The 11,301-nt window shown below is 42.1% G+C and overlaps 1 protein-coding gene across 2 annotated transcripts in view; it reads left to right on the top strand.

The window, feature by feature from the left end:
- Window positions 1–5,573: 5,573 nt before the first annotated feature.
- The window catches only part of rap1gds1 (RAP1, GTP-GDP dissociation stimulator 1), a 37,926-nt gene continuing 32,198 nt past the window's right edge, over window positions 5,574–11,301 (top strand). For both annotated transcript variants that reach the window (XM_028564428.1, XM_028564427.1), the window contains exon 1: window positions 5,574–5,956. In XM_028564428.1, coding sequence (XP_028420229.1) covers window positions 5,953–5,956 — 4 coding nt within the window. In that variant the 5' untranslated portion in view covers window positions 5,574–5,952. The remainder of the gene's footprint in view (window positions 5,957–11,301) is intronic.

The raw sequence follows: 11,301 nt of genomic DNA, 5'->3' as shown, positions 1-11,301 counted from the left end.
AGCAGTTTGTGAACAGTGTTTTCTGTTGGAGATGGTAAGTCCCTTTGGGGGGGACTTTGGGCTTTTTCACTTTGTAAATCTATAACGTGCACAAAAAAAGATATATAACACAATGAAGGAAAGGGAAATAGGCAAAAAGCATAATATGAGCACTATAAAGGATGTTTCCAAGATATTCTATGATCTATAGCTGACATCAACCCAGAGCAGTTCCACAAGCTAAAAATAATGTCTTGGTCTGGATTCCAAATTTCTGTCTACTGTATTGTTATGTCTGTACAAATACAAATTGATTGAACTGAATCAGAAGAAAAATCTCAGCATATTTCATCCCTTTTTTCTTCTAAGAGGATTAGGGCCAATGTAAAAGATGTATTTGAGTTCTGAGTTTAAAGTCAGAAGTCTGAGAATAAAGTCAGAGCTCTCACTTTAATTTCAGAATTGTGTATTTAAATACATATTTCACATTTGGCCCTAATCCTCAACAAGTCCTCCAAACCACCATTCATTTTATCTTGGGCAAAGACAACATATATACTGTGGCCCCTATACTGAGAAAGGGTTACAATATTACTGTATTACATAATAAAATATTAAGATAACAGTAACTTAATTTCTATGTTTGTTGCAACGTAGAAATAGTACAGTACAACTCAAGCAACTTAAAGGTCCCATGACATGGTGCTCTTTGGATGCTTTTATATAGACCTTAGTGGTCCCCTAATACTGTATCTGAAGTCTCTTTTATATAGACCTTAGTGGTCCCCTAATACTGTATCTGAAGTCTCTTTTATATAGACCTTAGTGGTCCCCTAATACTGTATCTGAAGTCTCTTTTATATAGACCTTAGTGGTCCCCTAATACTGTATCTGAAGTCTCTTTTATATAGACCTTAGTGGTCCCCTAATACTGTATCTGAAGTCTCTTTTATATAGACCTTAGTGGTCCCCTAATACTGTATCTGAAGTCTCTTTTATATAGACCTTAGTGGTCCCTAATACTGTATCTGAAGTCTCTTTTATATAGACCTTAGTGGTCCCCTAATACTGTATCTGAAGTCTCTTTTATATAGACCTTAGTGGTCCCTAATACTGTATCTGAAGTCTCTTTTATATAGACCTTAGTGGTCCCCTAATACTGAATCTGAAGTCTCTTTTATATAGACCTTAGTGGTCCCCTAATACTGTATCTGAAGTCTCTTTTATATAGACCTTAGTGGTCCCCTAATACTGTATCTGAAGTCTCTTTTATATAGACCTTAGTGGTCCTCTAATACTGTATCTGAAGTCTCTTTTATATAGACCTTAGTGGTCCCCTAATACTGTATCTGAAGTCTCTTTTATATAGACCTTAGTGGTCCCCTAATACTGTATCTGAAGTCTCTTTTATATAGACCTTAGTGGTCCCCTAATACTGTATCTGAACTCTCTTTTATATAGACCTTAGTGGTCCCCTAATACTGTATCTGAAGTTTCTTTTATATAGACCTTAGTGGTCCCCTAATACTGTATCTGAACTCTCTTTTATATAGACCTTAGTGGTCCTCTAATACTGTATCTGAAGTCTCTTTTATATAGACCTTAGTGGTCCCCTAATACTGTATCTGAAGTCTCTTTTATATAGACCTTAGTGGTCCCCTAATACTGTATCTGAAGTCTCTTTATATAGACCTTAGTGGTCCCCTAATACTGTATCTGAAGTCTCTTTTATATAGACCTTAGTGGTCCCCTAATACTGTATCTGAAGTCTCTTTCCTGAAATTCAGCCTTGGTGCAGAATTCCAGCCTCTACAGTCCCACAATGAGCTTTCCTTAGGATGTGCCATTTCTGTGTCTGTAGCTATTGATGAGGAGAGAGGGGGGGGTCAACGTGGAGGGTGGGGGGGTGGCCTTGACCAACTGCCACTTTGCTCGTTTGAAAGCCATGATGTCTCTCTCTCTCTCTCTCATGGGTGGGCCAAATTCTCCGGGCGGGCAAAGCAGAGAAAGGGGAGGTAACCTTGCTCGTTATGACCTCATCAGGAGAAGATTCCTGATTGGCCCATCTGAGTTTTCATTTTCTCAAAGGCAGAGCAGGATACCCAGGGCTCGGTTTACACCTATCACCATTTCTAGCCACTGGGGGACCATAGGCAGGCTGGAGGAACTCATATTAATGTTAAAAAACCTCATAAAGTGAAATTTTCATGCCATGGGACCTTTAAAGGCACTATCCATATACTGTATTTAGAAAGAAAGGTGGCCCTATATTCAAACTGAAAACACAAAAAAAATGCTGTTATGAGCACACTGCACCAAAATCCTAGCAACTTAGTTGCATGGAAATACAGTAATGAATCTTGAAAAACACAGGATTTATTGGATTTCAATTGTATCACCGTAGACACTTTGTACATGCATTGTCAAATTGTGTAACATTGTAATATGTGTAGATAAAAATAAACTTTTACTCCCCGGCTTTTGTGAGCGCCCTCCCCATGTTTGGCCCCTGGGTGCTTGGTTAACCTCTCACTACAACAACTCTGCTAACAGGTATCTCCTTATACATATGTTATGTGACTAAGCTGCCATCTACTGTACCACCTTGGGACTAGTTGGTTGGACAAATAACCTCAAGTGAAGGTCTACTTTATATCTTTTTGTGAGCTTTCAACCCAACCCTATCAAAAACATTAGTATTGGACAACTATGCAACATCTGAAATATTTTCAGTGACAATGTTTAAAAAAATAAAATAAAATGCTATAATATCTGCACAACATGGCTACATCATCAAGATAAATAGAGAAATGCATATGGAGCTGGAGTGTGCGACAATAATTTCTTATTTTCAAGTCTCCTCCCAGGGGTCAGCACCTCAGGATATCCCTTGGTGTGTGTTACTTTTCTATAATATATAAACTTAGACGACTAAAACAGGTCAGGCAAAGATTGTGGTTACCATTACAGTAACTGCATTGCAAGCATTAAAGGTGCAGTGGGTAAGCCTTATAAAACTAACTTTCTGTCATATTTGCTGAAACTGACCCTATGTTCCAGTAGAACTACATGAAGTAGGTAATTTAAAAAGAAATCCAGCATCCCTTGCACCATCTACAGCCTGTAGTGCAATCTGCAAAAATCCACAGCTCCCTGTTCAGATGCACCAATCAGGGCAAGGGGGTGTGCCTAACTGCGTGTCAATCACTGCTCAGGCACACACATTCATTCTCCCTTGTGGGGGGAGGGGCTTAGGAGACCGTTTTGGGCTTTAACGGAAAGGGGAGAGGGACTGAGAAGTTGTCGATGTTCAAATTTCCTGGATCTTTGCAATCCTACCTATGGCACCTTTAATTATCACCATCAGCCTGGGAATCGTATCATTTGGACAAAATTCTGAGGGATGTTGCTGGGCTGTTAAACGCATTTCACAATCTTCTTTCAGAGATGGGGAGATGGTAACCTCTGTCTCAGTTCAAAGATGGTCTCTGGCATCAGATGTGAATGTCCTCCTTGATCTTCCACCCACTCCTGGTTGATGACCGTTGACCTTTCCATAGTGGATGCTGTGAGCAGACTGGTGTTTACAGATAACTTGTTAATGTGACCAAAGATGTGACCAAAGTTCAAGACTGGTGACTGCAAACTGAGCCAGTTCTAGTCTCTGATGCAGTTGAAAGTTTACTGTTAAAATAATGGACGAAGCTTCCAGGTCTGAGAAGTGAAGCCAATGCTGAAGTGCCTTAAATCTGCATTCTATCTCATTTCCAGCACTGGTTGCAAAAGTCTATGAGAAAATGTCCCTACTTTTCACTTTATTTATTAAGTCAATTAACATTTTCCTTTTTTAACCCTAATCATCATCAAAGTTAATAGGAACATTTTGGTCGCCTAATAATGTCTTGTTCAGCGACTGTAGATCTGCTAAATAGTCTCAGGAGGGAACTTGTTCTGGTGGACCATTTGCACCACGCAAAAGAAAACGCCACATACAATATTAAATGAAGTTAACTGTTCACACAACACAGTAACGTGAGCTATTTACTATAGCTGGATACATGGTTAAACCTCATTGGCTCAGTGTACCAGTGTATCTCCGTGTGTACTTTGTCCTCAGCAATCCCATCAATCAGTCCCAAAACGTCCCAGTTAGAGAGGAAACGCCCTAAACATATTCTTTGTAAATCTTTACAATCATTCCCCGAAAGAACCAAGCAGGCCTGTCTTGTTGCTCGATCCAAACTTTCTTTAAAATTTGCCATTTTCAGCGTGTAGATTGCTAGCTCGAAGTTAGTTGTCGTTTCCAGAAGCGAACAGAGTTTGAGAACGACAACCCACAGAGAGACGAAGGCGAGGGACATCCAGTGTGTGAGCCACGCGCCGGATGTGAGGCACGACATTCCGGGATAGGAGAATAACATGCTCTGGTTTATTGGCTTTCTGTGGAGCAGCGCTAGAAAGTCACCAGCACCCATTGGGGAAGACCAGCTTATTTTTTTTTAGCAGCCTCAGCAACGTGATATCATGACTGCATGTAAACATGCACGCCACTTTCTAAACCTAAGTGGCACGTGTTATCTGTACGCATTATGAGTTATGATTACACCAGAACGAGACGTTGCATTTGGAGCTCGGGTTGAATTTAGGAAAACAATAACAGGACGCAGGACAACCACGGCACGGTTGGTTTTAGGAAAAGAATAAAGCAACGGTTGGGTTTAGGAAAAGTGACACGCAATCACAAGGTAATGTATGTCAATGGAGGCCAAACGGCATTGATAAACACGCTAACAACTGATTATACGTCTAGATAACATGCCAAAATCTCATACGAATTGGCGTGCATGTATGTACGTGTAATATGCCACTTCATGAGATCAGTCCGACCTCAGAAAAAGCAGCCGTTACTGTGCTTTCTTGACCAGTGCAATGGTGCAATTAAGGGACAGGCCGTTCTCTGAACACACAGCAAAGACCAAGGAGCTTATCGTCAACTTCAGAAGGTCACAGAATGATGAAGCTCCAGCTTCATCAACGGGGAACTGTGTCCAGCTTCAGATTTCAGGGCAGTGGGCACACACATTTCAAAGGACCTCAACAGTCACATGGTCCACTATCACCACTGCAATGGCCTTGTTCTACACCGCAAACTAGTTTAGACTATCCAAAACCAGCAGCAACCACTATAAACTGGTTTCAGCTAGACGTTCCAGCAGGAAATGAAAGTGTGTGTTGTTGACCGTTCTTCAAAGAAGGCTGAAACTCTCACTCTCTCACAAAAAAAAAACACCTGTAAAAAAGATGCATAGTAAACAAGAAGAAAAGGTGGGCTTCTTTTACCCCATGAGCTAATCATAACAGTGGCTGTTCCCGTGCTCTACGGACCAATCAAAGCAGTGGCACGGCTCCACAAATATGCACACCATGGCTGTAATCAGACTCTAGTGCCTTTTCTTGCCCACAGTAAATATCTAAATATCTGGTTAGCATCTAGTTTAGGCGTTAAGATATGTCTTAGGCTGCCACCTACCGGCGATGTGTCCCATAACATCTTAAAAGCTTTTATTTTGAATGTTGTAACCGGAAGTCGTACACTGATCCCTTGTAGCTGACTTGGCTGGGGTATGACGTCTAGGGAAGCGCCAGCCAGCAGGTCTCGACTGTTGTGTGTGTGGATATGAGAGGAAGTTAGATGCATTAATCTTGTAGTCACCCGGTGTACAGGCCACTGTACAGCAGCATCCATCTGAACGGGACTGCCCGACCGGTCCGGTGGCTGCTGTCGCTACCTAACGTTAACTGGCTAGCTAGCTAACGCCAACCCGCTAACTTCACCAGTTTAAGGCCGTTTAAGGGGACGAACAGTGTGGGGAAAGCGGGGCCTGTGGTTAGTAACGTTACGACTCGGTTTACCGCTGTCCTGGAGAGCTTAACACCCCGTTTTTTTTTTCCCCGGAGCAAACTACCACTGAGATGGGTGAGTAATGTTAGACAGCTAGCAACCAGCTCACTCTGAGCAGAGTAAGCTAGCTAACAATAACTGCTTTTAACCACTTAAACCACGTTAGTTAAACCATTGAATGGTTATTATTTGAACGCACACAGCGAGCCGTCAGTATGGTTGACGTTATGTACCATGCAATAATGCCACCATATGCCACTTCCTTCTATAGTTTTCTGCCTTATTACTCTGACGTTAACGTTAGTTAGCTAGTCATATAAAAAAGCTGACTGTGGCTAAATCATGTGTACGCGCGCGCGTGTCTGCCTCAGTGTTCGGGTGGGGTAGCTTCCCTGACTCTCCATCCACTAGCTAGCTCTCTCTTAGCGGTCGTGGGTTTTCTTCCCATTTGGCAACGCTAGCTCTGAAAATATGCTTTCGCATTGCCCTCGTTCTTTCTCATTGCTCAAAGGTCCCAATAGCTAAATAAATGTGCATCCCCTGAAATGGCAATGCTGTTAATGGTGTGGATGGCTCTCCTCCATCTCCACAGCTGTTATGCAATAGGATCCAGCTGCCCACTTTCTGTTGCTGTTTATACTGCGCTGCTCTCTATAATGTTGCTGGTTATTGATGGCGGACACGCACTGGTTATTGGTGTTTTGAGCAAAGGCCTGCCACTGCTGCTGTAGTCCTCTCTCAATTAAATTGAATACAAATTGACATAAAAAAAAAACATGCTGTCTGTTCACTAAATATTACCTCTCTATCTATCACATTTGAAAACCAGTTCCCATGTGAGGCAGTGGCATCCCTCAATTGCATCTGGAGCAATATTTGACATTTCTTGAGGTATTTCACAAGGTCTAGCCTAATTCCAGGCTGGATCACTCATCATCATTTGATATAAGCCATCTATTATGGGGGGATGGATGGATGGTGTGTGGGTTGTGCACTGAACAAGCAACTGACAGAAACAACCAGGTCACTGAAACAGTGTCTGCAATCCTTATGCAACTTTTTATTAGCTGGTTTGATGGCACGATGCTGGAATTCAATTTTCACTTTTATTGCAACAATCATAAGTATTTAATCAAATAAATCTTATTCTCTATTGACAATCACGTGGCGCATATGTTTCACAGGAATTTATTTTGCCCTGGAGTGAACACACTATTAGAGTGCATTCTGGACAAACCCGACAGGTCAGTCCTAATCAGATTTTGCTGAGAATGTAGATTGTAGGCTGTGAGTAAATTCATCCAAAAACATGTCAGTGTATTGCTCAGACTGTAAATCGTTGTTTCATTAAAGCCTAGTCTATGGCTGCATCTCATAAACCCTCATTTGATAGCTCCTAGGGTTGTGCCGATGGACGATATCATCGTCCATTGTGATGGCTGGCCGACATCACGATGTCCCCCCCCGTCGGTCTTAAACTTGCAAAGACAAGACATAGGGCTCCTTAAGTGGAAGCTACTTTTTCCCCCTTTACGTGCAACCTATTTGTGAAAAAGACCATCGCTTTGAGCAGACTGGATTGGCTGTGTACATTCTCTCTCTCTCTCTTCCTGTCAGTTGTAGCTCGCTCTACCTTCTAGTAACGCTTAAGGCTGCAACTAACGATTATTTTAATAATCGATTAATCTGTCGATTATTTTTTCGATGAATCGAATAAAAAAAAAGCATTAATTTACATCAACTCAATACATACATACTTGTTGTTTTAGTTAATAGTTGTGTAAACGTAAGTAACCCAAATAGCAGATACAGACAAGACAGACACAGACGGACAGACAGACAGACAGACACACACACTTATTCATTAAATTATTACCATCACCATACATACCACACACTATTATATTTGTCAACAATAACTGATATGGGACAAAGCACATAATATATACATGACAACAGATTGAAAAATTAATGGGCCAAAAAAGGTGAGTGAATAAAACAGTGTCTTTAGTCTTGTAAACTATACCCCCCCTGCTTTACTACTGTTATTACCGAGCTAACGCTAGCTCGTCATGCTAGTCAGCTGGATAACGAGTAAACAGCAGCACCAGAAGAGCTACTGGAGGGACGGTACGTTCCTCCCTTCAGACCGGAACAGAAGGAGGATAGTGTAGTGACTTTACCCTGCTGTTGAACTCCCTTCCTCCTCATCAAGGACTCCAACATGTTTACGTTTTAGGTGCTGACTCATCACCGTGGTGCGCCCGTGCCATGTCGTGTCGCTTTTGTTTATCTTGCAATTAACACGTTTCTGATTTATTTAGTGTGAAATGCTCCCACACCTTGGATGACTTAGGTCGTACTGATTTCTCTGCCTCCGCCGAGTGTTTCAGAACAACGTTACGGGTCTCTCCGGTCTCTCTCCGTATTTCCTCTACCCCCGCTCTGCTCTTTTTTCTTTTCTTTCGCTCCGCGCTGCTCCGCTCTGCTCCGCTCTGCTCCGCTCTGCTCCGCTCTGCGCTCAACTCAATTTGTTTTTTATCTCCGCGACTAGGTGGCCTAATAGTTGCTCGACACAACGAATCGATAATTAAATTCGTTGCCAACTTTTTTAGTAATCAAATTTTATCGATTCGTTGTTGCAGCCCTAGTAACACTGGACACAGCGGTCTCGAGTGAGAGAGAAAAAAGCGTTAAAAGTGGAACGCTATCACACTTTCCTTTCTCCCCTCATTGGACTAAGTTTGTCGACACTACTCTGTGCATCAGTAAGTAAGTCTGAGGTCCTGTAGGTACGGGACGATGTTATGCAGGATTTATGAATGTACGTTAGCAACAGTAGGCTAATTCACGAGGGTGCTATTTTATGTGTGAGCTAATATTGCGCATCTGTTCATGTGCGCTGCAAGAGTTATGTTTCTGTTTATTGAAAGCGTTTTTCAGTACAAACATAACCGTGAATGTAGTTTAAACGCCAAGGAGCCATGAGCGAGGATACACGAGAGCAGCCTTCCCGGAAGCCGTGCAGCTGAAGGAGTTGCTAGCTCCGCCCCAAACAGCCCGACACAAATTCATGTGACGCTTCACAGGAAAGGACGTCTCATCCCTCTATAACACATTTGCTTGTTGCCTCTCTCCTCCCACGATTTCCTCGCGTTTCTCAGGTGCCTCCTTGGTGGAAGGGACTAAGAGGCAAGTGGAGGAGTCTGGGATGCAATTTAAGGGTTATGAGATGCAACCTATATCGATGACGTTCCACTTCTGGGATTGTTCAGGTGACGCCGGAAATTCCGCCTGGATGTCCGTCCCCTTCCTCTTCCTTTGTGTTGGCGTTCTAACCTCCGGTGGATTTCATGAGAACTATGGTTAACTGCTCCTCAGATCTCTGCATGGTAAATCCAGACAGCTAGCTAGACTATCTGTTAGGGGCGTAACGAGACACCCAGTCCACGAGACGAGACACGAGATTGGGTTCACGAGACGAGATTTTAAACCCGATTTTACAGAAAACTTCAATGAAGAAATAAGACTGGGAAAAATAGTCCTTTATTCAATCGAAAGTCACAAAATGAAAACCAAGCACTGAAAGGTTTTGCCATAAACCCAAATGACTGGCTTCTCTCCTGTATACCTAACAGTTACACTGTTACTTATTCCATATGTATGTAGAGATAGTCTCTTCACTCAGAGAACCAAGGTTACAACATAACTTGTTGAGACCAAATGTTTTGTACTTGAATTTGTCATTGTACAGTTGACGAGAGAAATAAAGCTTATTTTACTATCGTTTCACATTGATTACGTTCTAAAGCACAAATAAATTACACTCAAACCCTCAACAGATGATTTTTGTGATGACAGATGCTATTTTCTCCATTTTATTAATTGCAGAACTAAAAGTAGTAGGAAGTAGGCTACTCTAGTATCGATTTATGACCATTATAGGACCGAGAGAGAGAGAGAGATACTCTCTAATGTCAGACTGATCTCATAAAGTGGCGTATGTATGACACGCCAATTCGTATGCCATTTTGGCATGTTACCAAGACGCATAATTGCTGTAGCGAGTAGTATGAAAGGACGTAAATGTTTGCTACTGAGACAGAAACAGGTCTCAAACAAAGTAAAATTTCTCCTGATGAGTCTGTCTGAAAAATGCCATTTTAGTGTCTGAATGTTCTGGAGATATGTGGCTTGTGAAAAATGGGTCCAATAATTACTTTGATGACTATGGGGCGAAAGGATCGCTCATAATCTGTGTTCTTCTCCCGTTGGAATCAGTACGCTCGGACCTGCCGCTAGTCTCCTAAAGAGGCGTGGCCGTGGCAGAGCCCACGTTACACAGATACAGGAAATCACTCTGAGCTGAGGCATCTCGGTTCTAAACCGTCCCTGGTTTAACTACTTCTCAATAGTGTTGCTGTTTTCTGAATCAAATAGCTTTTCAGTAGAATAGCTCTTTTATTGATCAATTAATGTAGTAGTGTCCACTAGGGCTGGGTACCGAATTCAATAGGCACTGGTCGAAGTATCGAGTATTGAAAAATGCTGAGTCACTTCATTCCCAAATTTCAATACCTAAGGAGTAAATCTCATCATCGTCAGTGAGCCAATAAGCATGCAGCATGCTTCTACCAAGATCTATTCATTTTTGTGATTGGCTGTCTAACGTTCTAAGCTTCATTTAATGTAGAATAACTGGTAGCTTAGCTCACTAGACTTTCCAAGTAGCTTGCTTAACACTGGTTATAAGCGATATTACAATGTGTACATGTTGCTTGTTTGCTAGAAAGTAAATTTTTTGGGGGGGTGACAAGGCGATATAAGGCAGAGTTAGTCTGAAAGAAAACTAAAAGTGTGCCGAGGATATGGAAACATTCCGGATTTAAAGCCGATGAAAGAAGCAAGCTGATAAAGACTGTAAAGTGTAAGACACTGCAGGAAAAAAAGTCATGGCTCAGAGATGCATGAGTGCCACCAAGTAGACTGAAGTTGCTACCAGGCCTGGGATTTTCCAATTTTAGGGGCAGGGACACTTTGGTGTGGCACATTGTTTTGACAACACAAAAGCCAAATGCCTGGAAATAATTCATTGTTTTTATTAAGATTTATGAAACAGAACCAAGTGTACGTGTGGCTTTTTAAAATCTGACTAAAAATCTGAATGCATATTATATATTGACAGTGGAGGTGAAAAATCAGCTGGAGCGGAGCAGAAGGGGCGTCATGGCCACTGTGGCCGCAAGGCACACCATTTAAATGTTCCCCCTGGATGTTTAAGAGCGCTTAGGTGCAAATGATGTTATGTGTGCGCAACGTGCATGGTGTGTGTCATTCTGACGCGGTTTGTGCCACCGTGTGCCTACGTGAACCATCATGCAGCATGTGTGAGCAGGAGACGAGTGGACGCCCGTCCTGTG

The sequence above is a fragment of the Perca flavescens genome, chromosome 19 (genome assembly GCF_004354835.1).
Source record: "Perca flavescens isolate YP-PL-M2 chromosome 19, PFLA_1.0, whole genome shotgun sequence".
Taxonomy (NCBI): domain Eukaryota; kingdom Metazoa; phylum Chordata; class Actinopteri; order Perciformes; family Percidae; genus Perca; species Perca flavescens.
Note: the sequence above shows the minus strand (reverse complement) of the source record. Positions and strands in the feature narration are given on the sequence as shown.